Below are 27,938 nucleotides of genomic sequence, written 5' to 3'. Positions count from 1 at the left end.
TTATAAAGATTGCACTCATGAATAGTGCAGGGAACTCCACTCAGTGTTACGTGGCAACCTGAATGGGAGGAGAGTTTGAGGGAGAATGGATGCACGTATATACATGGCTGAGTCCTCAGTTGCCCACTTGAAACTATCTCAATATTGGTAATCGACTATACTCTAATCAAAATCAAAAGATTAAAAAAATAAAATGCTTTAGGATTAAAAAAATAAAATATAAAGATGTCGATTCTCCCACAACTGACTCATAAAATGTAATGCAATGCAAATGAAAATCATGTCGGGGCATTTATTTTTCTTGCAACAAACTGAATCACAAAAGTTTGACTGACATGATAAACTGAATCTAAGCTATAAGAAAAAGCAAAAGAACAAGAAATATCCAAGGCACTCTTGAAGAGTGAAACAGAAGGACTTGTCCTAGCAGACATCAAGACTCCTTATTTAAAAAATAAAAAAGACTCCTTACAGTGATTTGGAGATAAAGACAGTGTGGCTTTTGCCCAGACGGACAAGCAAAACCATGAAGCCAAAGAGAGATCCAGATAGACAAGACAATGGAAGGCAAATAGAGGTCTAGAAGCAGAGCCTTATGTATGTGCTAAGATGTGCTATGGTGCGTCAGAAGGAAAAAAGCCTTCTTTAATGGCGCTGGGGCAATTGGGCATCTGTAGGAAAACAAAACAGACAAACAGAGAGAAAAACTGGACCCCTACTTCATACCAAAATCAACTTCTGAAATTAAAGACCCAACTGCGACGGACAAAATCAATACTACAGGAAGATGGCTTCATAATCTAGGAATAGAAAAAGACTCTTTAAACAAGACACAAAACCAAACCTAAATCAAAGATTGATAAATTCAACTTTTAAAAATTGAAACGTGGAATTCCCTGGTGGCCTAGGGGTTAGAATTCTGAGGTTTCACTGCCTTGGCCTGGGTTTAATCCCTGATCGGGAAACTAATAATCCACAAATTGCGTGGCATAGCCCCCCACCCCCCAAAAAGTGAAATTTACTTCTTGTCATCAAAAACTTATGGGGAGAATAAAAAGTCAAAGTGCGGAAGAAGATATTTAAAACATATATAAATGACATAAGAACTGTATTCAAAATATATAAAGTACTTCTAACAAATCAAAAAGAAACACAATAGAGTGAGCAAAGATGGAAACAAGCAGGCACCTCAAAGAAAATGAAATCCAACTGACAAACATTTGAAAACGTGTTCAACCTCTTCAGAAGTGGCAATTAATATCACAATAACATGTCATCTTATTAATAAGCTAAAAATTCAAAGTCAGGCTATAAGAACTGGCAAAGTTGATGAGTTGTGATTGAACGTGTTTGCCAATTCATGGCTAGTGAGTATAAAAACTGGTAACATCACGATGGAAAAGTTTCCCCTTTCTCATAAAATTGAAGATATGTTCAATACCAGCAACACATTCCTAGATATACCCTCAAGTAGTATTTCTCAAAGTTTTTTGGGGTCAGGTGCCTTCACACTCTTAAAATTATAAAGGTCTCAAAAAGCTTTTATTTTAAAGAAGTATTCTATCAATATTTACAATAGCCATAGTGAGAAATTGCATTTATTAACAATAATAGACTATGATGTTAAAATATTTTCATTCACATTATCTATATTTTCCAAGAGGATTAATATTAAATGTGGCTCTGTTTTACATTATTGCAAATCTTTAACGTTTGGCTTAACAAAAAACAGCTGGATTCTCCTATCTGCTTCTGCATGCAGTCTCTTGCAATAAGAAATTTTGGCTGAAGTACACAAAGAAAATCCAGTCTCATATAGATACATGGTTGAGGAAGAAAGTACTTGTGATAACTTTTTCAGATAATCATGGCTATTAATCTCTGATACTCCTCTAAAACTTGACAACTGCTGGTCCCTTACAGCTTAGCTGCACTGCAGAATCTGAAACACCATCAGTGAAGTTTTTATACTCTGTTAATTTCTTAAAGTCCAATGGTCTCAGTCAGGGTTCAACTGAGAAGAAACAGAACCAGGAGAAATATATATAACATTTACAGATTTATTAGAAGAAATTGCCCAAAGCATCTGTGGAGGCTGGCTAAGCAAAGTCCAAAATCTGTAGGATAAGTACCGAGAAACAGAAGGCCACAAGCAGGCTGGACCAGGAGATGTGAGCTGCAGCCCATCCCCAACTGACTCAGGAAGGGAGACAGAGCAAGAGAATGAGTGCATTTGAGCAGCCAGACCTACACAGTTGTCCTGAGGTCAGGCTCACCCACAGTAATCTCCCTCTGGATAACTTCAAATCAACCAATCAGGGACTTTAACCACATCTGCAAAATTCCTTCAAACGGCACCTAGATTAGCGTTTGATTGAATGACTAGAAGAAGGCGTGTGCATACCACAAAATGACCACTGCCTCCCAAAGTCCTCCTAGGTTCACAAGAGAATGTCCTTGCAGTCCAAAACCAAAGGGAAACGAAAAATGGAATTCTAGGGACCTCAGTTTACAATAGCCAAAATAACGCATCAAAAATCCTATCTTGTACTTGGAATAATTTTTTTTTTTCATTTTAAAATGTACTTCAGGGATTTGGGGGTTTTGTTTGTTTTTTAATTTTATGGCTGCAGCAAGCAGGATTCAGTTCACTGACCAGGGATCAAACCTGTGCCCAGTGCAGTGGAAGCACGGAGCCTTAACCACTGGGCTACCAGGGAAATCCTGCACTTTGAATGAATCTTTACTCATACATAAATTTGTAATATCGTGGAACACTCACTTGGAAAAATACTGGTTGCCGGAGTTACACAGATCTTTCAAAGGGTAACTCCTTCTAAAACTACCAATATCATCAAAACATTGGTAACCACCAATATAATACAAAATAAGACCTCTTTAATAGGAGGAAAGGGTAGAGGATACAAATTTTCCAAAAATTCCAATTTTCACTTGGGAGCTAGAATTTTACCACTGCCAATATAGTCCATTGTTTTACTTGAAGTGACAGGCTTATTTCATTCATTTTCAAAAAAACACACACAAGTTTGAACAACTTTGTTCTTTCGAGGAACAATGGCGCCAGGTAGAAAAAGTAGCCGGTTGAGTTCACCACACAAAAACAATCACGCGGTTGCTTTTCCTTGAGGCAACCATGGCACTTCAGTCCAACAGAGGGCTTCATGTGCAATGGATGTTTTCTCACACAGAATAAAATGTTTATGTACGACTCAAGATTTAATGAACTCAATCATTATTATGCTTCATTGAGAACATTAAGTAGAGCTGACATTCTTTTTATACCGTCATGCACGGCAATAAACAATCCCATGACTAACAGAGCTTGGGTGGCAAAGCGTTATCTGGTATAAACGTCAACACAGTGAGAAAGAAAAATAATACCTTGGTATCACTGTGAAGAGTTTTACCTTAAGCAATCTCTTCAAGGGGCAGCCTGGGGGGTCTCTACGGACCACACTTCGAGAACAGCTGACTTAAAGAAACATGTAAACAAGTACACCAGCATACTATGTACAAGAATGTTCACAGAAGGAAACTGAACAAGTGCCAAGTCAACAACAGACTGAATATATTCACATAACACTACTGCTATAAGGAACATACGATGTGGTACCTACCACCCTGAGACTCGGATAACACAGGTCTCTGCCCTGAGTTTCACACTTTCGAGGGCCTCTCACCTCTATCTTCCCCCAGTTGTGACCTCCTTGGAGCAAGTAGTTGACTGGACCCTTTTCTAGACAGACTCCAAATACTCAGTTCTAGGGATTCCCTGAATTCCCTGCCCAAACGGCCCTGATCCTATTTTCAGGGTCTGAGCAGGCCTCCTGATCTCTTAAGAACAGACAGAGTCACTAGGGTGCTTGCATCTGAGTCCAAGGGATGGCCAAGGGTCATCAGTTTGCAGGCGGGGTGGGCATCTATGTGCATGCGCAAAAGGCCCCTTGTCACACATGATGAGTCAGGATTGCAAGAAAGAGAGAGGGTGGACTATGGGATGTCTCTGTTTTTACTTTTGTCCCAGACCCCACAGACATTAGGACTGGTCCTGGATGGATAGATCTCACATAATATTGAGCTCAAACAATAGATACGTGTACATGTGCACACACATGCAATATATATGTTTATATAATTCCATTTACACAAAGTTCAAAAAGAGGCAAAACTGTAGTGTTAAAGGTACACATAATCCAAAGTGAAAAGCAAAGAAAAATCATCATAAAAGTAGTGCCAAGAAATACAGGGTTTATGACATAGAAGGGGTACAAAGAAGGTTTCTGGGATACTCAAGCTGTCCATTTCTTTGCCTGGATGGTAGCTATTTGGGCATTCCTTTATAAGTATTCATTAAATAGTGTGTTGTCCACTTTTTCAAATTATCCTTTATCTCACTAAATATTTATCTTAACTTGAAAACGAAGTACATGTTGTAAAATTTCATTTTCTTTCATCTAGGTTCCCTACTCACACTTCCATTTCTCTCCTTCTCTATGTGAAAGTGTCACTATTTATGGTCGGGAAGATCTAGTGGAGAAGAGATGGGCTACCCACTCCAGGATTCTTGGGCTTCCGTTGTGGCTCAACTGGTAAAGAATTTGCCTGCAATGTGGAAGACCTGGGTTTGATCCCTGGGTTGGGAAGATCCCTTGGAGAAGGGGAAGGGTACTCATTCCAGTATTCTGGCCTGGAGAATTCACTGTACAGTCCCTGGGGTTGCAAACAGTCAGACATGACTGAGCAACTTACACTTTCACTTTTCACTTTTTTATCAAAAAATACGTTTGAAATCAACAAAACCACATGTAGTTTTAGCTCTAAAAACAAAACAAAATGAAACAAAAAATGGGGCTGATTAGTGGAAGAGAAAGATGTCCAAGGAGACTATATGCATGTTAATTTGTGGGTCAAAATAATACGACTCTAAACCCAGGATGTTTAACTCCAGAATCTGAATGATTAACTACATTTTTCTCACTTAAAACAATTAGAAGAGCTGACCCATATAAGGTACCCAGTAGAGGGCATATTGCAGGATTTCAATAAATAAATGTAGTTATTTTATCAATATCAATATGAATATTTACTATTTCCATCTTTCAGCCCCTTAAATAATAGGCCACTGCTTGATTCTTGAATCCCAATATTCTAGGAAAGATATCCAATACATTAAAAATGAGTGACAGCAGTCTGCAACACTTCTCTGTACATGGGATTTCCCAGACAAGAATACTGGAGTGGGTTGCCATTTTCTTCTCCAGGGGATCTTCCCTACCCAGGGACTGAACCTGGGTCTCCTGTATTGCAGGCAGATTCTTTACCACTGAGCCACCAGGGAAGCCACACAGGGATCAGGGAATATATTGTATATTTGGCTAAGTGTGTATCCTAAGAAGGACCACAGAAAGCATCTTCTATTTAATACTTAATGCTTATAATTATTCCATTCATGCTTGAAGGCTGACCTTTAATTAAATGTCCCTTAACATGCATAACAAGTTATTGCTGTCATAAAACCATGCAGTTATCATTAAAATATAAATATAATACTGTACCTAATGATCCATTGTCAATCATTAGGAGATCTAAGAGCAGTGACTTAGTGAGATATTAACAGTACAGGCTTTTTAATTGCTAATTTTCTGTCCTTCCCATTTGTTCCAAATAATTTTCTGATAATACTATAAGCCAATGTTACAAGTTTCATGTGCAAAACATTATATTTCTATTCTCTACACCCTAGAGTGTGCTTACCACCTACATGATTTTTCAATTGACATTTTAAAAATTCAAGATAATCTGAAAAATTAGTTAAGACTCACCTTCAATCCAACCGTTTATACAGACACTTATGATTGCCTCTAGTTAATACGGTAAAGACCACACCGCCCTAGAGCTCTTTGAGCAGAGGAAGCTACTTCGTAACCACAGTGAAGACCAATATGTCACCATCATTAATTTCCAAGTACTTACTTCCACAGCATAGTGCAAAGCTGATGAACCCGGATGCAGTGAGAGGTTTTGAAGAGGTTTGATGCGTGGTTTCTCCCATCCAAGCTCCAAGGACCACTCCACTGTTAACATGTGATCTGTAAAAACTGTTCCAAAAACCAGAGTACTGGGGTCTGGTTTTTCCTTTAAAACGGTGGCTTGTGTGATTATTAGATCTTCAGCCTGGGGAAGAAAGTCAGCACCATTAAAGAAAAGTAACTGACCATCCACCAGCTAGAGGAGGCAGAGAGTAAAAAGACAGAATTTAAGTCACTGGCCATTAAAAAGTGAAATCATTTAACTTTTAAATGTTGGCAACTAACTCAGAAACTTAACAACACTAGGTGAGCCAAGCAAAACCATGCCTCCATTCAGAATCTCGTTTCATATCTCTGCAACGTAGGGAATTCCCTGGCAGTCCAGAGGTTAGGTTGGGAGCTAAGATCCCAGAAGCTGCAAGGTGCAACCAAAAAACAAAACAAAACAAAACAATTCTTTGCAATGTATACTACCACACAAATATCAGAACTAAAATTTTTCAGTGACGTTTAGAAACTGGGACGAAATAGTAGATGGAGTCAAATCATGCTAAAAGAAGAACATATTTCTTCACTTCCATCATTAGACCCGTGTAGAACATTCGGGAAAGAAGAAGGGCGGGTCTTAGAATCAAAACAGCAGCACTCACAATGACTTATTAAACTAAAAAGAATGTCCCTAAGAACTGAATCTCTTGGGATGGTTATACTCCGGCTCCCTCAAAGAATTCTTGGCAGCAGCTTCCAAAACCCTCTGGGTACATGGTAGGAGACAGGCAGCAGTGAAGCAAATGTTTTCCTCGTTGAAAACAGAAGTAGAGATTGAACACTAAGATATGAATCCTCTATTCTGTGTTGAGGAAACAGTGAACAAAGGACCCCTTATTCAAAGAAAGATAAATAAGAGTAATAGGAAACAACTTCACACAGCCCCGTTGCACTAGCTCTCCACAGCCGGCTTGCCAATTACAAATGACCACCACATACACATCCGGATCACAAACAATAGCATCACTAACTTTACAATAACTGTAGAACAGCTGACACAAACCACAGGGGAAGGCGCATTCAGACTTACTTAAACCCAAAACGAACCAAGGACAAGTTCAGGCTGTGATCAGGCTGTTAGGAAGGTCAGACTTCATTTCTTTCAATACACAAAGTAGTCATTTCCCCACCCCCACAAAGCAAATACAGAACTTCAGAACTTCACTTTGTATCATCATCTCTTATCATTATGTTTTGAATGACCTAGTTATATCTGGTTAATTCACTGCTTTACAGCCACCTTTGTGGTTTGATATATTATGAATCAGTTAATTTTAGAGTAATATTTAGGTCCAAAATGCTATTTATTTTAAAACAACCAGAAAGCTTCCATTACAATGAAGCATAAAGCATGAAGGACAACGTGTGTGTGTGCTAAATCGCTTTAGTGAGTCCGACTCTTTGCGACCCTATGGACTGTAGCCCGCCAGGCAGTTTCATTCACTTCCATAGCTTCAGTTATCACCTGCGGTGGTGGTGGTTTGGTCGCTAAGTTGTGTCTGACTCTTGCGACTCCATGGACTGTAGCCTGCCGGGCTCCTCTGTCCATGGGATTCTCCAGGCAAGAACACTGGAGTGGGCTGCCCTCCTCCAGGGGATCTTCCTGACCCAGGGATCGAACCTGTGTCTCCTGTATAGCAGGCAGATTCTTTACCACTCCAACATATATGTACACCTTGGCTAACTCATGTTGATGTATGGCAGAAATCAAACCAATATGTAAACCAATCATCCTTCAGTTAAAAAGAAATAAAAAAAAAAGAAGTTTGCCAGTCCATTGAGACTGTTTAGATAAGAACTCTAGCTAGGGTACTTGCAGTTAAATGTCCAGCCCCAGCACAGTGCCTGGCATATACAACAGTAAAGGTTTTCTTAGATACTGAAGATAACATTTGGTTGATTTCAGCTGCACTCCACAATGAATGACAGACTCATTCCCAGAAGATGGCCAGGATTTAAAGAGAGTGAAATCCTAACATACACTTTTTATTACATGAATGGTTTCACAGTATTCTTGTACAATGAAGCACTTGTGCTTTTGCTTTGGTTATTTTTTTTTTTTTTTAGTGGCTAGGGGGATCCTGGGCTAAGAAAAATCTGGAACTACAGCAATACAAGAAGACAAACTCAATGCAAATTTTCACTTATTAATACCATTAACAAAAGTTTCTTAATAACGGGAAAGTCGTAAGATACACAAGAACAGAAAGATGAAAGTAGATGAAAATGGGGTGGAGATAAATTGTGAGTAGAAGGGGTGAGTCCTTAATCCATGAATTCAGGATACATCTTAAATACTTCAAAGGCAACAGACATCGGCTTTCTTTTTTTTCAAAGACAAAACCAATGATTTGCATGGTTCTTCAAAAGTAAAATTACTAAGTTCTAAATTGTGTGGTTTTAATAAAGCAATTTAAGTTTTTAAAAAGGAAAATGAAGTTTGACTTCCCATCTGCTATTTCTAATATTAGGTAGTTAATTCTATCACTAGTTAATCAACAAGAACACAGTCACACAAGGTCTTTCTACCTTTTGGCATTTCTAGGTTTCCCAGTAATCCTACCTTGCCATGAAACTAACAGGCAATGGAATATATACAACTTTATTCCAACAACCTACAATGCAGGAGACCAAGGTTGATTCCTGGTCAGAATGATCCCCTGGAGAAGGGAATGGCTACCCACTCCAGTAGTCTTGCCTGGAGAATTCCATGAATAGAGGAATTTTGCAGGCTATAGTCCATCAGGTCGCAAAGAGTTGGACATCATTGGGCAACTAACCAAGGCTGATTCCTGGTCGGAATGATCCCCTGGAGAAGGGAATGGCTACCCACTCCAGTAGTCTTGCCTGGAGAATTCCATGAATAGAGGAATTTGGCAGGCTATAGTCCATCGGGTTGCAAAGAGTTGGACAACATTGGGCAACTAACCAAGGTTGATTCCTGGTCGGAATGTCCCCTGGAGAAGGGAATGGTTACCCACTCCAGTAGTCTTGCCTGGAGAATTCCATGAATAGAGGAATTCGGCTGGCTATAGTCCATCGGGTCGCAAAGAGTTGGACAACATTGGGCAACACTACCATTAGTATTTCAACAACAATCTACAGAGAAACTTTTAAAAACAAGACTATGGCTTTGCCTCATATCAAACTGTAGGGTGATTTCTTTTCCTTCCCTTACTCGTTTCTTCCTTATCTGCTTTCTTATTCTTAGCATTTTGCCTTTTTATTCACTCAGTGAACACTGTACCAGTACAGCGGCTCAGGCACTGCACTGCACTAAGCAAGCACAGGAGATACCAAGATGCAAGGGCTCAGTCTTCCTTCTCTGCCACGCTCGCTGCCAGTCGAGGACAAGTGGTAGCCACTGTGAGCAAGTGTTACTCATTCAGTTTCCAAGGTTGTTACCCCTGCCCCTCTGTCAAACAGAAACCAATAGAAACATATCTAAGTTTCAGGAGGAAGCTACAAAGAGGAAATAAAGCAGAACTGGTTAGAACCAACTAGGACCAAGATGGCAGAAGATTTGACTTCCGCTAGACCTTGGGCCTCACTGCACACTCATTGTAATACATCAGCTAAATGACACACCCACCAGCACCATGATAGCTGACAACTGCCATGCCAACAGAGGGAAAAGCCACATATAGGAACTGAAAAGCAAAGCTGTATCAGTTCCGGGTCCAAACCACACTCCTGTTCTCAGGTAACGCATGGATATTATAATTCCCACACTTTCCAGTTTCCTCCCTTACACTTCAATCCTCTTACACATTTGGTGTCTTTGCCTGACTGGGGTTGAAAAGTTGATTTGCGAGGGTTCCCACTTCACCACTGAATAAAGCTTGTGCTGTTCCAGTCTCAGCTTCAGTTTTGTTCTTGGCTGCACAAATATGACCAGATAAAGAACCTCCCTGGCACACACAGGGTCTTAGCTCAGAGTAGAACCCTAGCATAGGTCCATTCAACCAATTCAGTACCAAATTACCTAATAATTTTTGAGCTACTATGTATCTGTATTATGCCAGGCACAAAGAAACCAAGGGAATGAAACAAGACCTCTTCTCTTAGTGAGGGGGAAAAACAGTATAAAGAATAAATGGTTTGGGCCAGGGGGATGTGCCAGCCTTGACAGGAGGGGGTTTGGGGGAGAATGGATACATGTATATGTATGGCTGAGTCCTGCTATTCACCTGAAACTATCACAGTATTGTTAATTGGCTATACTCAAACACAAAATGTTTTTGGTATTAAAAAAATCAAATTAAATTAAATTTTTAAAAAAGATTTTTAACATAAATAAAAAGAAGGTAGGCATATTATGTTTATAGATAACAAATACCTGGAAAATTCAGAGCTGGCCTAATTATCTTGTAGAGTTTTCCTACTGGTTTTTTAAAATTCCTTCACAAATAGCACTTTTTTCCTTATTATAAGTGCAGTATCTGTTACTTATCAAATATTTGAAAAAGACTAAAGAAGTATAAAGAAAAAAAACAAAATCAACCACAATTGCAAAAGCAAACAAAAAAGAATAAGGAGATAAACAGATGTCAAGAAGTGATCAGTGCTATGAAAAAAATGAAAGTTTAAAGGGATAGAGTGGGAAAGAGAATGCTTATTTTAGATGGAAGGGTTAGGGAAGGCCTCCCAGATGAGGTGACATTTGAGCAGAGACTTGAATGAAGACAGTAGGTCATGTAGAGATTTAGGGGCAAAGTATTTCAGGTAGAGGAAACAAGTGCAAAGGCCCTGAGGTGGGAACACACTGGGTAGGTACAGGAAACGGCAAAGTCAGTGTGACAGGGATGCAGGGAAAGTGAATTGACAGGAAAATCTTAGCGGCTCTGTGACTGCTGGAGTAGGGAAAGGGAGGGGCCAAGAGAACCAATTTCCCCACTGTGTATGTGTGTGTGTGTGTGTGTGTATGCATGCACGTGCACACACTAAGTCGCACCAGTCATGTCCGACTCCTAGCAACCCTTCAGATTGTAGCCCGCCAGGCTCCTCTGTTCATGGGGTTCTCCAGACAAGGATACTGGAGTGAGTTGCCATGCCCTCCTCCAGGGGATCTTCCTGAAAGATCAAACCCATGTCTCTAGAGTCTCCTGCATTGGCGAGCAGGTTCTTTACCACTAGCAACCTGGGAAGCACACCCCATTGTATACTGATTGGCATTCCAGTTCTCCACACACTCTGCCTCTATGCAACCAAGATTGTACCCCATCATTCTTATTTCCCCAGGACCTTTACCACAAACATTGCTGGCAGTTGACGTAACCCAAGTTTATCTCTCCATTCCTGGTAGTTTGTAGGAGCCATTAAGGCATGGCTACCATGTTTTAATTTCCTTCTGTTTTTATGAAGCATCAAGGAGCAAAGTTGAAAGGAGGAGAGTTTCACTGGTAAAATAAGAGAATCTGGGTGATGTTGAGCTTTTTCTCTGAGCCTCTACACTTTCCTCTTGGCATCAGAGATTCTCAATCCTGAAAAAATGTTGGACTTAATTGTGGAAGTTTTTAAAAACACGAAGCTGGACACCATTCTAAAATCCTGGAGGGATGGAGCAGGACTGTGCTTGTTTCTTTAAGTTATCCAAGTGGATTCTAACTGTAGTCAGGGCTGAGAAACATACCATACCATTTCTCCTGAAAATTTCATCAACTTAAACAGCAGTGGTTCCCAGCATTGGCTACTGAGCTGATTTACCTGGGAGGATTTCTTTTTTTTTTTTTAAGAAAAATATCAATGCCCATGCCCTACCCGAAGATCAGTGAAAAAGAGACTCAAAAGTGGGGCTCCACATCAGTTCCAGTTTAAACTCTTCAGTTTAAAACTCTGAAGGACAGGCTAGTGCACAGGAAGGGCTGAGAACCAGCAAAAGAGATTCAGATCTCATGGATCTGTGAATTTTTAATGAAAGCCACGTACTCTCTCACAATCATATGAACTTGTCTCAAAGTGAAAATGTCCAAAATGGAACACATAATATTTCCTTCAAAATTGGGTACCTATGTCTGATATTCATATTGCTTTCTACTTCCTGACTTCTCAATCATTAATTTATTCAAAAAATTCTACTAAAAGAAGGAAAGAAAAATGAAAAGTAAAAATTTCTAACCTTTACCTGGCAATCACATTTACACTTTTCAGAGATGACCTCTGCTGGCAAATTCATTGTGTGTATGCTAAGTCACTTCAGTCGTGTCCGACTCTTTGCAGCCCCATGGACCGTAGCCCACCAGGCTTCTCTGTCCATGGAATTCTCCAGGCAAGAATCCTGGAGTGGGTTGTCATCTCTTCCTCCAGGAGATCTTTCCAACCCAGGGACTGAACCCGCATCTCCCGCATTGGCAGGCGTATTCTTTACCACTAGCGTCACCTGGGAAGCCCAAGGATCTAATCAAAGTGCAAAGAAAGGGGAGGAAAAGGACAATACCAGACAAATCTGTACCCTTTGATCGCAAAAGCAAAATTTTCTCAGAATTTCCCTTATGCCTTATTGGTTAGAAATGTATCACATTGATATCTTTAGCTGCAGGGGAGGTTGAAATGCAGGTTTGTCATTCAGGGTTGCTCAGAGAACTGCAAACAAAAGCAGAGTTCTGTTAATAAGGAATATGTCTGGGGCTGTACATGAGGCTTCCCAGGTGGCTCAGTGAAATCCGTTGCCAATGCAGGAGACACAGAGATGCATGAGACACAGGTTCGATCCCTGGCTCAGAAAGATCCCCTGGAGGAGGGCATGGCAATCCACTCCAGTATTTTTGCCTGGAGAATCCCATGGACAGAGAAGCCTGGCAGGCTACAGTCCATGGGGTCGCAAAAGAGTCAGAAACAACTCAGCAACTGAGCACGTCTAGGGCTGTACTGGGTGTACACATTAGCCCAGTGCCTCAGTACTTAGGAATGCTTGTTTATATGCCTTTATCTAACATGCGAACAGATAGAAGGACTAAAACTCAGCTACAGATGCCTTCCCACTCTCATCTCTGTTTTTCCATTATTTTTTCCACATGTAAAATTGAACATAAGGCACCTCCAGCTTATCTCAACTCCCTCCCTTCTTCCTCCAGCAGTAAGAGTGGAAACTAGAACCCCTACCCAACCCAGTCATCTGGGGTGTCCTCAGCTTTCCAACCGCCAATCACTTGCCTTACCCATTTCTCATGCAACCGTTTGATATAGACAGCTCACTCTCCCAAGTGCTTAGTTTCCTCTATAAAGTCCCTTGGATTGACTTAAACAATTGGGGAAGAGTCATTTCTCTTGATCATATTGGCCTCTCATTTAGCACAGTATCATATCAAATATGTTTGACTAATTCTGTTCTAAACCTCACTAAACCTGGATTGATCTTCATGGTTTTGGATATCTCAGCATAATACACTGCTATAGTAAAAACAAAACTGAAAACAAAAACCTGTATTTACCATAAATCACAAAAGACCGTTCTGTTGTCATGATTTCAAACCCTTAGAGAGTCAACTTGAATAATAATCTGGGCCTAGAATATACTTTTCTGAATCCTCTCTTCAAAATACTTCTAAGACCACCCACAATGGGTGGGACTCACTGTTAATGGCAAAGCCTTTTTATGTTTTTAAGTTCAACTAGTGCTACTGTAATAATTTGCTAATACTAATTAAGTTGCTTGAAATCAAAAATAAGTGATTATATTGCTAGGTATTAGTTTCCTTTCAGTAAACTACTACATCTTCTTGTAAGACATGTAATTTGTTAATGAAGTGAATTGCAACCCTCTAACATTCTGATTTATACATGAAGATTGGTCCTGCGTGCAGCTTTGTAAAATAGCACACTAATAGGTACCTTCAGAATTTCATCAAGAACTCCAATTTTCCTTTATTGACAAAAATTCCTGCAATTCTGGAAACTAAAAATAACAGCTGTTAACCTGAATGGAAAAAGAAATTACCTAAGAAAACTAAATCTAATCAATGAAGTGATACAGTTGAATGAAACTCAAAAGTAAGCAAGCAATATGCAGGTGTGTGACTGGTTTGAGTAGACGTGAGGTACAGTTCAAAGAGGAATAGAGCACTCGTGTAAAAGAAACAAATTTTATGCACAATTTTTATCAGGGTTCTTTAGAAGTCATCTTTTTCCTATAGTTCCTTTCTAAAGATGGATAACATAACAATATTTGTAACATGTTATTTTCTCCTTCATGATTACTCTGTCTCTTCCTAATGCTCCAAAGTTCTCCAATGATTTCAAAGTCAGGATGTCTCATAACATACGCTTGTGGAAAAATTTGGAAGGCCACAATGACTGGACTGTGGAACAAAATGAAATATGACCAAAAAGGGGCATACTAAAAAACAACCATTTCTTGACACAAAATGTGTGGTTGGGGAACCATTTGCTCTGAGATGGGGAAGCATGCACCAGGCTAGTGCAACTAGGTTAAGAGCCCCTAAGGACTATTATTAGCTCTGAATTCAAGCAACATCCTATTGCCATCAGTACTTCTCTGAGTTGGCACTTAAACTTTCAAAGGCTATCTCTGGATTACAACTGTCAGGACTTCCCAGGCAAGAATACTGGAATGTGTTGCCATTTCCTCCTCCAGGATCTTCCCGACCCAGGTATCAAACCTGTGTCTTTTGTGTCTCTTGCACTGGCAGGCAGATTCTTTACCACTGTGCCACCTGGGAAGCCCTTTGAAATTGCATAACTTTAAAACAAGTACATCTGTCTTGCTCTACTTGGAAAGCCATCGGTGCTACATTTGTTATCATTTAGAGACACTTTAAAAAAAAATCTAATAAGGAAGTTGTACGGATGAGAGAGTAAGGGCTGTGGAGAGAATTTGGGCTGTGGAAGCAGAGGGAAGGAGGTCACAGTTGACCTCCTTGAAACGAAGATAACCCTGGAGTCCACAGAAAGATTCCCTAGGATTTTTCAGTAATAAGGCATATCATTACCAGACTGTCAGAAAATGGTTTCCTTTCTTTAAAATTACTGTATCAACATGTATATGTATGAATGAATCCTTTTGCAGTCCACCTGAAACTATCACAGCATTGTTAACCGGTTATACTCCAATATAAAATAAAAAGTTAAAAAAAAAAATGACTGTATCAAAATGGGAGAAGGGATACAATATGAAAACTACCCAAGAGAGATCAAAAGGCAATTTAAAGTTATAAATGAGGTGATCAAGGAGATAGAAAAAGTCCAAAGCCAACATGGTCCTACAAAATCTACTATTTTTTTGCCCCACAAATTATCGGTTTCATTTTTCATTTGCCTCATCACATTGCACTGTGAATTCAACCACAATTACCACTGACGTTCTGATATGCAAATACATAAGCACAGAATATCAATGGGCTTCCCTGATAGCTCTGTTGGTAAAGAATCCATCTGCAATGCAGGAGAGACCGTGGTTGGATTCCTGGGTTGGGAAGATCCCCTGGAGAAGAGAAAGGCTACCCACTCCGGTATTCTGGCCTGGAGAATATCAATACACTTCGCTTAACTAAAATCTAAAGTATAGAAATTTAAATTAACAAAGAGAAGATTATTTACATGATGAATTAACCCTTCACTTTGCAAACAATTCTTCTATGTGCAAAAGTATAAAAGCCTTTAGGGAAATTTTTTCATTAATCTATATAGCCTGTGAGGAATTTACTATATAAGATGACCCTTAGAGATTATCAAGGAGGAATCCTTTTTATTTCATTCTTTCAAGGATCCATATCTCAACATCTAAGTCCCTAAAATGTATTAGAACTTAGTCTTCATAGACTAGCAGAGTATATCTATCTACTGTTGGGTTAGAGGACACTGTCTTTAAAGGACAAGGAATAACATGAGCAAATAAACTCACAAACATTTTAGTAAGGAAATTACTATATCATATCTTGATTTTTAAAAAATCCTGAGAGTAGAGATCTTACCTTAAATTTATCTTTGGATTTCTAATGCCTAGCACAGTCCCCGGCACATTGTAAGAGCTGGGTATGTGTGAAATTGATGAGCAAGTCTCATCCGTCTCTGAACCCTGCCAGGATGTGAGATCATTAGGACACTCTGTGCTATGGATGACAATTGACAGTGACTGAAACAGGCAGAAGAGCAGAAGGAGGAAAAAAGAAAAGCCACAGAGGAAAAAATCTCCATGGCCTGGAGGAGTCAGGAATAGGTGGAGATAATGAATTAAGGAGAAAATGATAATAAACCTTACATTTATGTTCTTATGATTTTTTAAATACTTCACAAGATTCTTTTTCTCTTGCTTCTCACTATTCCTCTGTGAAGTACGAGGTTATTTAATATATAAACCCCAGAATTTAGAGAGAAATGAAGGAAGTACAACCTTTTTTTGTTGTTGTTACTGTAAAATGTTAGCTGCTGCTTAAAGAAGAAACAAATGAGTTTAGCGTTTTCCACAAATAGGGTGAAGGGTTAAAAGTATTATATAATCAGGTAAACCTCAAGGTGAAAGTCACGAACTGGTTATTTTCCAAGAAAACTTTTATAATTCATGAAATAAGCAATTAACTGCCCAGAATTTTATATGACTATCCTACACTGCTCCCCATATGACTTTTTCCCCAGAGGAGTGGAATTTAAAATGCATGGCAGCTTATTTAAATTATTGTATAAACCTGTGCGGAGAAAACTGCCCCCAAATCTCAACAAGAAATGGCTGTATTCAACTAAACTGCTGTTTCACTTAGCCTCTGGCAAGTAACTTACCTTGAAAGTCTCCACCGGCTCTTTGGATCCGCCTTCTCCGGTACCTTCTGCGGAGCATCCATTATTGCAGTCCTTAAAGAAGAATTAAATCCATTAAGTAAAACTAGGTGTCTCACTAGGGTCTGGGATAATCAATATCACTCACCATCACACCCTTCGCTGCGCTCGGGTCTGGTCCCCAAGCAAACTGGAAAAGGAGAATCAAACACCCAGGCACCAGCCCCAAAGGAGAGCGTCCTGCTAGAGCTGTCCTTCTCTTTCTGCCCTGTCGGAGGTCGCGGCTGTTTTTGTCCTCCACCGCTGGCTTCTAGCAGACTGGTTAAATTCCAGGTTCTCCCTGAAGCCCCAGGGTTCACCAGCAAAGAACAAGAAAGTAATTGTCTCCCTTTTATCCGAGGAAATAGTCTAGATTAGGGCTTAAAGCCATTAACAGAGAAATCTCCTGGGCGCACTCAGCCTCGTGGTCTTGTCGATCACGGGCGCACAATAGCAAGCCTGGAAAAGCGATGGGGACCAGAGTGAACCATTTTCTCCACGGGTAGGGTCCTCCAATGCAGGCGCAAGGTCACTCGTTAAGGACAGAACTCATGGAATGAGGGGGTAAAATTTTAAAAACACTTAAGGACGCAATGGAAACAGGTCGAACAGGAAAAGGTACTGACCTTCAAGAAAACAAAAAAAAAAACACACAAAAAACCTAATCTGCTACATCACTAGGAAAGAGAGGAAGAAAAGGATTCAGGGAGGCAAAAGGCTACGGGCAAAATATTTTGGGGTGGCGAAGGCACGCAGGATGTGGCTGTCAGTTCTGGCAGCCCAGAAATTCCGTTCCCTCTGCTCCCCCGCCCCCCTCCCCGCCGCCCCCACCTCTTCCACCAAAGCGGATTCCATGGCGACCCTCACGTTCCCGGCGGCTGTCCGCGCCTCGCTCCCGAGCAGGTCACCGGCGGGACTTTTAGATCTGGCTGGCGGGGGCCTCTCCGAGGCGTTCGCAGACTGGGACTCCAGATTTGGGGCAGGGATGGGGAAAGAGGAGACTCCCGGATGGAGACAGCATGGTGGTGCAAGGCGAGGCAGGATGGTGCGGGAAACAGCAGCTGCGCGCCCCGCCAGGCCGGTGGACTTCCGAGAGCCTGGGGTCCGATCTGCCCCACCCCCACTCCTACTCCCACCCCCGCGAAAGCCTGTGGTCTGGGTACCTGAGGGACGAGGGCCGCGGCGGCGGGGGCCGGGCTGGCCATGGGGAGCCTTCCGGGGCGCGCGGCAGCGGAGAGCGGCGGCGACACGCTGCGCCCGGCTCCACGAGAAAGCGGGCGGAGCGGCCAAGCCCCAGCGCACGCACCGCGCGGAACCGGCCGCCACCGCCCGGGTGCCCCGGCCACCAGGCGCAGGGAACAGCGTAGCCCCTCCATCATCCCTGGGGGAGAAACTGATCCTGCAGACGGTAAACTCCAAGCCCTAGTCCCAGCCCCCAGGGCACGGGAGTGCAGGAGCGCCTTTCCGGGAGCAGGCACTGAGCAAGCATCCTTATTTACCGAACAACGCCACGGTGGGCCTGGGACGCCCCTCTGCCCGGGGTAAGCCACCTGTGGTAAATTAATTTTCTTTAGGACAGATTTTCCTTTGACAAACCCACAAAAGGCAGTTTCTGCTTCCCTGCGCCCCTCCCGCCCGGAGAGCACTTGTGCCTGGGCGGTTATCTGCCGCTGACCCCCAGTGCGCAAACTGAAGGAGAACGTGAATCCAGGCTTTAGATTTCACCACCAACCAAGTCGGATTTGCAAACTTGGGGTGTTAAGGGGCTGCTAGGCTCACAGCTTCCAAGACCTTTTTCTGCCCAAAGACCTCAAGGCCACTTAGACCCACTTACCACCCCTCCACCCCCACCCATAGGTTTCAGGCAAAGTAGACCACGAGCTCCTAACCAAGCGGCTTTGACAGTTTTTCGTTGTAGGCGTGTGATAAAAACATTTAGAAACTGAGCTGGGAAAGTGACATAGGAAAAGGAAAAGGAAGAATGTAATGGCTATTGTCTGCTGTGTGCTCCAGGAGCAATGTCAGACTAAATTATGAGCCTTTCTGGGCTTTTAAAGGAATAGGAAGTGGTGACTTGTGCTGATTTGATCTTAGAAAGGGAGAGGGTGGTTAAACCCAGTCTGATTTTAGAACTGATTTTATACAGCCCTAAAGTCAATATAGCTGTAATCTTATCGCCCAGAAATTGCATACACGTCTCCCTTCCTCTCTGCCCTTCAAACTAGACATAGAAAAGCCTCTTATGCTGGGGTGGAGCCCTAACAGGTCACATGGCACTGGCAACCAGTCTGTTGTTAAACAGATGTAAAATTGAACAATTGAAAGAAAATACGGATTAAGTATACTCAAGTATACTTCTGAACAATTAAAATATAGATTAAGTATACTCAAGGATATTTTTGAACTATTGAAAGAAAATACAAATTAAATGTACTCCTACCCCAAGCATAAAAATAAGAAACGTTTAGTTGAAGAGTTTCATTAACAACTTATTTGCATTCAAAAGCCTGGTTTAACTATGTATGGGGATTCCCAAGTGGCTGAGCAGTAAAGAACCTGCCTGCCAAAGCAGGAACCACAGGAGACTGGGAATCTATTCCTGGGTCCAGAGATGGGGAAGATTCCCTGGAGAAGGAAATGGCAACCCATTCCAGTATCCTTGCCTGGAGAATCCCATGGACAGAGGCGCCTGGCACGCTGCAGCCCATAGGGTCACAAAGAGTTGGACACCACTGAGCAACTGAGCACAAATGTCTATACCTTACTATTCATTCAAAGCCTGTTATTATTTTATAGGTAGATACTAAACAGCTCCGATTTCCTTGCCATTTTAAGGAATGACCTGTAAGTGACCTTTAAATGACCTGTAAATCCTCCCTATTCAGCCAAGAAAGCCTGTATCATACATGAATGATGTTATTTAAAAATTACTACAGGGCCCCCCTGACCTTTCCTCTTTCCTCCCCTTCAGAGCCAGACTCTGGTGGGAAAGCACCATCTATATTAACTGCTGCTGCTTCCTTTCCTTTCAAGTCACTATAATTTGACTTCTGTCCAATTATTCCACCTAAGCAAGGTTCCTAGTAGCCTTCATTTTGCTCAACCCAGTGGTTTTGCTTCATGAGCATTTTTATGTCTCCACCTATATGCTGATGACTCCTAAATACTATTTTTTCAGTCCACCTCTCTTGTGAGCAGTAATGTGCTTACAGTCAAAAGTCTGAAATATTCATTGAGTGTGTCACATTTGTGCCTGCACTGGGCTAAGTGCTGGATATGCAGTTTGAGCACACCCCCATCCTGTTATCTAGCATTGTCTCCAATCAAATAGAAAAATGTTACTTGTGTTTAAATGTGTTAACTAGTTCCTGCAAATGTGAAACCGCATATGTGGCTAGTGCTACCTGTGCTTAAGAGCCTCCAATGATGAAATGTAACTGACCTAGAAAGGTCTGGCAAGGAATCCTTGAGGAAAGATTTGGAGGATAAAAAAATTCACTACAGGAAGAAAGGATGAAGAACGTTGGGGATGAAAGTGAGTTCCAGGCAGAAAGGACATCTCTAAAAAGGGAAGGAATGTGGAGCTTACAAAAGAGGGTGGGCTTCCCTGGTGGCTCAGTAGGAAAGGATTCTCCTGCCAATGCAGGAGATAGATACTGATTCAGTCCCTGATCTGAGAAGATCCCGCATGCCTCAGAGGAACTAAGCCTGCACGCCACAATTATTGAGCCTGAGATCCAGAGCCCGCAAGCTGCCACTGCTGAAGCCCACACGCCCTAGAGCCCATGTTCCACAACAAGAGAAGCCAGCGCAGTGAGAAACTCAAGCACGGCAACGAAAGAGTCGCCTCTGCAACTAGCGGAAAGCCCTTGCAGCAACGAAGATCCAGCACAGCCAAAAAAAAAAGATGAGGGCTGGAGGAGACATCCGAGGAGGGTGACCCAGCTAAGGTGAGCCTGGGAGGGTCGGCAAAAAGCCAACCGGGTAGTGGCCTTTGGTAGTGCCTTAGAGAGTTGGTTGTTGTTCAGTTGCCTAGTTGTGTCCGACTCTTTGTGACCCCATGGATGGTAGCATACCAGGCCTCTCTGTCCCTCACCATCTCCCGAAATTTGCCCAAGTTCATGTCCATTGCATGGGTGATGCAGTCCAGCCATCTCATCCTCTGATGCCCACTTCTCCTTCTGCCCTCAATCTTTCCCAACATCAGGGACTTTTCCAATGAGTCAGCTGCTCGTTATCAGATGACCAAAATACTGGAGTTTCAGCTTCAGCATCAGTCCTTCCAATGAGTATTCAGGGTTGATTTCCCTAATATTGGCTGGCTTGATTCCCTAAATGTCCAAGGGGCTCTCAGTTCAGTTCAGTTCAGTCACTCAGTCATGTCCGACTCTTTGCGACCCCATGGACTGCAGCACGCCAGGCTTCCCTGTCCATCACCAACTCCCAGAGTTTATTCAAACTCATGTCCATTGAGTCGGTGATGCCATTGAACTATCTCATCCTCTGTCATCCCCTTCTCCTCCTGCCCTCAATCTTTCCCATCATCAGGGTCTTTTCAGATGAGTCAGTTCTTCATATCAGGTGGCCAAAGTATTGGAGTTTCAGCTTCAACATCAGTCCTTCCAGAATATTCAGGACTGATTTCCTTTAGGATTGACAGGTTGGATCTCCTTGCAGTCCAAGGGACTCTCAAGAGTCTTCTCCAACACCACAGTTCAGAAGCATCAATTCTTTGGCACTCAGCTTTCTTTATACTCCAACTCTCACATCCATACATGACTACTGGAAAAACCATAGCTTTGACTAGACAGACCTCTGTTGGCAAAATAACGTCTCTGCTTTTTAATATACTGTCTGCTGCTGCTGCTAAGTCACTTCAGTCGTGTCTGAATGTGCGGGACCCCAAAGACAACAGCCCACCAGGCTCCCCCGTCCCTGGGATTCTCCAGCCAAGAACACTGGAATGGGTTGCCATTTCCTTCTCCAATGCATGAAAGTGAAAAGTGAAAGTGAAGTCAGGCTCAGTCATGTCCAACTCTTAGTGACCCCATGGACTGCAGCCTACCAGGCTCCTCTGCCCACAGGATTTTCCAGGCAAGAGTACTGGAGTGGGTTGCGATTACCTTCTCCAAATATGCTGTCTAGGTTGGTCATAACTTTTCTTCCAAGGAGCAAGCGTCTTTTAATTTCATGGCTACAGTCACGATCTGCAGTGATTTTGAAGCCCTCCAAAATAAAGTCTCTCACTATTTCCATTGTTTCCCCATCTATTTGCCATGAAGTGATGGGACCAGATGCCATTATGTTGAGTTTGTTTTTTTTTTTAAATGTTGAGTTTTAAGCCAACTTTTTCACTCTTCTCTTTCACTTTCATCATGAGGCTCTTTAGTTCTTCTTCACTTTCCACCATAACTGTGGTGTCATCTGCATATCTGAGGTTATTGAAATTTCTCCTGGCAATTTTGATTCTAGCTTGTGCTTCATCCAGCCCTGCATTTCTCATGATGTACTCTGCATATAAGTTAAATAAGCAGGGTGACAATATATAGCCTTGATGTACTATTTGGAAACAGTCTGTTGTTCCATGCCCAGTTCTAACTGTTGCTTCTTGACCTGCATACAGATTTCTCGGGAGGCATGTAAGTTAGTCTGGTATTCCCATCTCTTTAAGAAGTTTCCATAGTTTGTTGACACCCACACAGTCAAAGACTTTGGCATGCTCAATAAAGCAGAAGCAGATGTTTTTTTGAACTCTCTTGCTTTTTCAGTGATCTCACGGATGATGGGCTTCCCCCATAGCTCAGTTGGTAAGAATCTGCCTGCAGTGCAGGAGACGCAGGGTCGATTCCTGGGTCAGGAAGATCCCCTGGAGAAGGAAATGGCAACCCACTCCAGTATTCTTGCCTGGAGAATCCCATGGACGGAGGAGCCTGGCAGGCTACAGTCCATGGGGTCGCAAGAGTAGGACATGACTTAGTGACTAAATCACCACCACCAGCAGATGTTGGCAATTTGATCTCTGGTTCCTGTAAGTAAGTAAGTAAAGTCTCTCAGTTGTGTCCGACTCTTTGTTTGGATCGAACCCAGGTCTCCCACATCGGAGGCAGATGTTTTAACCTGCTTTTATAAATCCAGCTTAAACATCTGGAAGTTCACAGTTCATATACTGTTGAAGCCTAGCTTGGAGAATTTTGAGCATTACTTTGCTAGCGTGTGAGATGAGTGCCATTGTGCAGTAGTTTGAACATTCTTTGGCATTGCCCTTCTTTGGGATTGGAATGAAAACTGATCTTTTCCAGTCCTGTGGCCACTGCTGAGTTTTCCAAATTTGCTGGCATATTGAGTGCAGCACTTTCACAGCATCATCTTCTAGGATTTGGAATAGCTCAACTAGAATTCCATCACCTCCACTAGCTTTATTCATAGTGATGCTTCCTAAGGCCCACTTGACTTCACATTCCAGGGTGTGTGGCTTAAGGTGAGTGATCACACCATCATAGTAATCTGGGTCATTGTAACATATCAGTATGCCAAATAACACACCCACAGGTGCCATGACCATAAACATCAAAAGTGGATGGTGGTCCCATTCCTAAAAATCCTCACCCCGTCCCAAAAAAAGCTGGAATTACTCCTCCACTCATTAGCCTATGAAATTTTTATGGTTGTTCAGTTGCTAAGTCATGTCCAACTCTTTGTGACCCCACAGACTGCAGCACACCGGGAGTCCCTGTCCTTCACTATCTCCTGGAGTTTGGTCAAACTTATGTCCATTGAGTCGACGATGTGATCCAACCATCTCATCTTCTGTGTTCCCCTTCTCCTCCTGCCCTCAATCTTTCCCAGCACCAGGGTCCTTTTCCAGTGAGTTGGCTCTTCACATCAGGTGACCAAAGCATTGGAGCTTCAGCATCAGTCCTTCCAGTGAATATTCAGGACTGATTTCCTTTAGGACTGACTGGTTTGATCTCCTTGGTCTCCAAGGGTCTCTCAAGAGTCCTCTTCAACACCACAGTTCAAAAGCATCAATTCTTTGGCACTCAGACTTCCTTATGGTCCAACTCTCACATCTGTACATAACTACTGGAAAAACCATGGCTTTGACTATACAGACCTTTGTCAGGAAAGTGATGTCTCTGCTTTTTAATATGCTGTCTAGTTTTGCCATAGCTTACCTTCCAAGGAGCAAGTGTCTTTTTAATTGCAAGGCTGCAGTCACTGTGCACAGTGATTTTGAAGCTCAAGAAAATGAAATTACCCACCCCTATAAAACCTGATAACCCTATACCCTGGCACCTCTCTAGCCTCCTGAGATGGCCCACATTCTGTCCATAGAGTGAGTTTCTTCCCTGTATAAACCTTCTTTCACTTTACTATGGCTCACTCTTGAGTTCTTTCCTGTGTGAAGCCAAGAGCTCAGACATGGCAGCCATCTGAGGCACTCAGATGTGACCCACGAAGTGACCATCCTCTCACACCCGACTCTCTTCCCTGAAACATTTCCTTTCTCAGATTACTTAATAGCGCTTCCTTGGGGAAAGATCCTTGAGCCCTGTCTAGGCTACATGGGCCCCTCTGCTATTTATTTCTACAGAATTCTTTCCATTACAAAATAACTGTCATGCTTTATTCTAATTATTTGATTAAAATTACTCCACTTTTAATGATGGGAAAGTGTGTCTATTTTGTTTGCCTAGCAATCTCCCCTCAACCAATGCCAGGCACACAAATGAGACTTAACTATCTGTTGAATTGCAGCTCTCAAATTTTTTAAAAGTATGTCTTTAATATATTTTGAAATTTTAGCTACTAACGTTTACAAATGTAACAGGGCTCTAGATCTAGGCTTCTTTCTCCATAAAACTGTTCAAAATCTTTCTCCTTCCTTTTCCTCTCTTCTCTTCCACTATTTCGTCTCTTCTCTTAACCAGCCATGCTATGGGCTTTCAACGTATTATGACTGTTAAGGGATTGGATCAATGCTTTCCAATGTGATGACGGAAATGTTCAGTCTCTGTGCTAAGTCATGTGTGGATACTGAAGAGTTGAAATGTGGTTAGTGTGCCTAAGGAATTGAAGTTTTAATTTTGCTTAATTTTCATTCATTTGCATTTCATTTAAATAGCCATGTGTGGCTCTGGTCTTAGTGCAGTTTGGGGGCATTGTAATACGTTTGATCATAGCTGAGGGTTGGTATCCTGGCTTTATCACTTATCAGCTCTATAATCTTGAGCAAATGACGAACCTCTTTCGAGTTTGAAAAAAGCTATTTTTTCAAAAGCTATCCTTTTTCGTTTTAAATTTATTTTTAGGAACACTGGGTCTTCATTGCTGTGCATGGACTCCTCTCCATTTTCAGCAAGCAGAGCCTGGTCTTCACTGGGTTGCATATTACTCTTCTCCCCCAGCTTCTCTCCATCGCTGCCCCTCTCTCCTGGCCACAGTCTCACAAGAGATCTCCCCACCCCCTCCATTCTTGACCTCTCATCTCCTCCCTGCTTTCCTACATCCACCATGCTGTCATCAAAGTGCTTGCTCTGAAAAGGTTTTTCTAAACCAGTCATTCCCCAATTCAAAACCATAATGATATCTGCTACAGGTTGAGCCAGTTACACTGTTCCGGATACTTTGTAACCCAATGAAGACCTGCTGGGGCCTTCTGGAGAGAGACCCCTCCCCCTCCCCCATATTCTCTGCTTTAGCTCCTCTCTGAAATACCTAGATAATCGTATCTAACACATATGTCACGTTGTTTTACAGAGGCTAAAACCACCACCAAATGGGAGAAGTTAATAATTGACAATCATGAGCATGTAGCCCTCAGACCTATCGGTTCCTACAGATTGATGCTGTGAACCCCTATTACTTCACTGTCAATCCATCATTACTGTGCACCAGCTGATCACATAGCCTTGAACATCCCTACCTCACCTGGACTTTAAAAATGCTTTGCTAAAACCCACCAGGGAGCTTGGGGGCTTTGAGCACTAGCTGTCCTGGACCCCTTGCCTGGTGCCCTGCAATAAACATTGAACTTTCCTTCACCACAAGCTGGTGTCAGTAGACTGACTTTACCGTACATGGGCCAGTGGACCCAAGTGTGGTTCTGGAACACTTTGGGTACACATTTTCTCATCTAATATTCCAAAGAGCCCCCTTCACCCCTCTGCCCCACACACCACCATAGGTTCTACTTTCTGGATTTTCAGTGACTCGGAGACATTACTTAAATTTCCCAGGATGAAACACCTGTTAGTTAAGTCAATTTGTCCACACGGTTGTGATCTCACCTACAATTCTGTCTTGTTCCAGTGGCTCCAGGTTTTATGACCATAAACCCATCGGTAAAAATTGCAGCATGTGTGGTAGGCTGTGTTTTCCAAATATTAGCCACAACATTTTCTCCCATGCGTATGCTCTTCTGCTTAACCCCATCAAGCAGTGGAGTTTTTCCCCCACCCTTTGGAATTTGTGACTGTTTTTAACCAATAGAATAGGACAGAAATAGAGAAATGATGCTGCTCCTATTTTAGGCATGTACTGTAACTGGCCTGGAATCTTCTGCATCTTCCTCTTGGAAGGTGCTTGGGACTCCTGCACCTGGTACCCAGCCTCCATGCTCTAAGAAGCCCAAATAAGGGAGAAGCTGCGTATAGGCTCACTAATCAACAGTCCCAGATGAGCTCCCAGGCAGCATCCAGCATCAGCTGTCAGCTGTGAGAGTCGTCATCTTGAGCATCCAGCCCTGTTGAGCATTCAGATGACCGAAACCACGTGGGAAATCTCAGGTTAAAACTACTCTGCTCTTCTTGAAGCAGTTACAGAAGATGGACCATCATCCTTCAGGTTCCCATAAGAATATGGGAGTAAAATCTCTGAGGGAGGGATGAAACAGGAGGGAAGAGGGCAGGGTCCAACTTTTGCAAGAATGACATAGCTCAAGGACACAACATAAACTGATTAGAATCAAATGGATCCAAGGTAGCAGACAAGTCAACTTGGTCCTCAACCAGCAAGCCAAATGGCACACCCAGAGGTGACATGACAGTTTCAAGGCATATCAAAAGATCAGAAAGTGGGTGGTGGCCCAGTTCCTGGAAATCTCCATCCCTTCCCAAAATCATTGGAATAGTCCTCCCACTTATTAGCCTATGAAATTACTCAACCCATAAAAGCTAACCACACTACATTTTGAGGCTGCTGCACTTGCCCTTTGCAAACTACTCCGCTGTTACAGACTTAGAGAACAAACTTGTGCTTACTAGGGGGGAAGGGTAGAGGGGAGGCATAGTTAGTTTGAGATTGACAGGTACACACTGCTATATTTAAAATGGATAACCAGCAAGGATGGATTGTATAGCACAGGGAACTCTACTCAATATTATGTAACAACCTAAATGGGAAAAGAATTTGAAGAAGAATAGATACATGCATATGTATAAGTGAATCACTTTGTTGTACATCTGAAATGAGTATATTGTTAATCAACTATACTCCAATATAAAATACAAAGTTAAAAAAAAAATGCCTTACTCTACTGAGCCCAGATAATCTACAGACTGTGAGAGACGGTAAAACATTATTTTAAGCCACAGAGTTGTGGGGTGATTGGTTATATAGCAGTGTTAACCAAAACAGCATGCAAGCCTAACAGATATTTATATAGTTATTTGTGAAAATAGCTTAATACATAATGTCATACACAAAAATAGGGATAAAAAAGACAAGGTAAACATGAAATAATTAGCATTTTAAAATATTTTCTGAATTATGGTTGTTTTCTTCTACTATCCTTGGTTAAAGGCCAAATATACAGAAGGGCTAAGTAATCAATAATGACAATTGATAGAATTCCCTTTCAAATAGTCTTCTTGATGATACCACAGTTTTGTGCTCTACTGTTTGTTAATTCTGATTAAATCATCAATATTTCTGTCTTGGAATATGGATAATGGACAAGTTGTAATAAGAATTGGAAAAATAGTGCTACTTTGATTTTGCTATTTCCTTATTTTTATATCACTAATACTTTATTATTTTTTTTAACTTAACTATGGTAGTTAGTTTTAGTCA

At 41.9% G+C, this 27,938-nt stretch overlaps 1 protein-coding gene across 1 annotated transcript in view; it reads right to left on the bottom strand.

The window, feature by feature from the left end:
• The window catches only part of BCAT1 (branched chain amino acid transaminase 1), a 71,284-nt gene extending 53,040 nt beyond the window's left edge, over positions 1–18,244 (bottom strand). Inside the window, exons 1-3 of the mRNA XM_052640614.1 lie at positions 18,029–18,244; positions 16,830–16,901; positions 5,995–6,195 (exon numbers count right to left, since the gene is read on the bottom strand). Of these exons, the coding sequence (XP_052496574.1) occupies positions 5,995–6,195; positions 16,830–16,901; positions 18,029–18,244 (489 nt within the window). The remainder of the gene's footprint in view (positions 1–5,994; positions 6,196–16,829; positions 16,902–18,028) is intronic.
• Positions 18,245–27,938: the final 9,694 nt, after the last annotated feature.

This window comes from Budorcas taxicolor, chromosome 5, assembly GCF_023091745.1.
Source record: "Budorcas taxicolor isolate Tak-1 chromosome 5, Takin1.1, whole genome shotgun sequence".
NCBI classification, from domain to species: domain Eukaryota; kingdom Metazoa; phylum Chordata; class Mammalia; order Artiodactyla; family Bovidae; genus Budorcas; species Budorcas taxicolor.
This window is presented reverse-complemented; position numbering and strand designations above follow the sequence as displayed.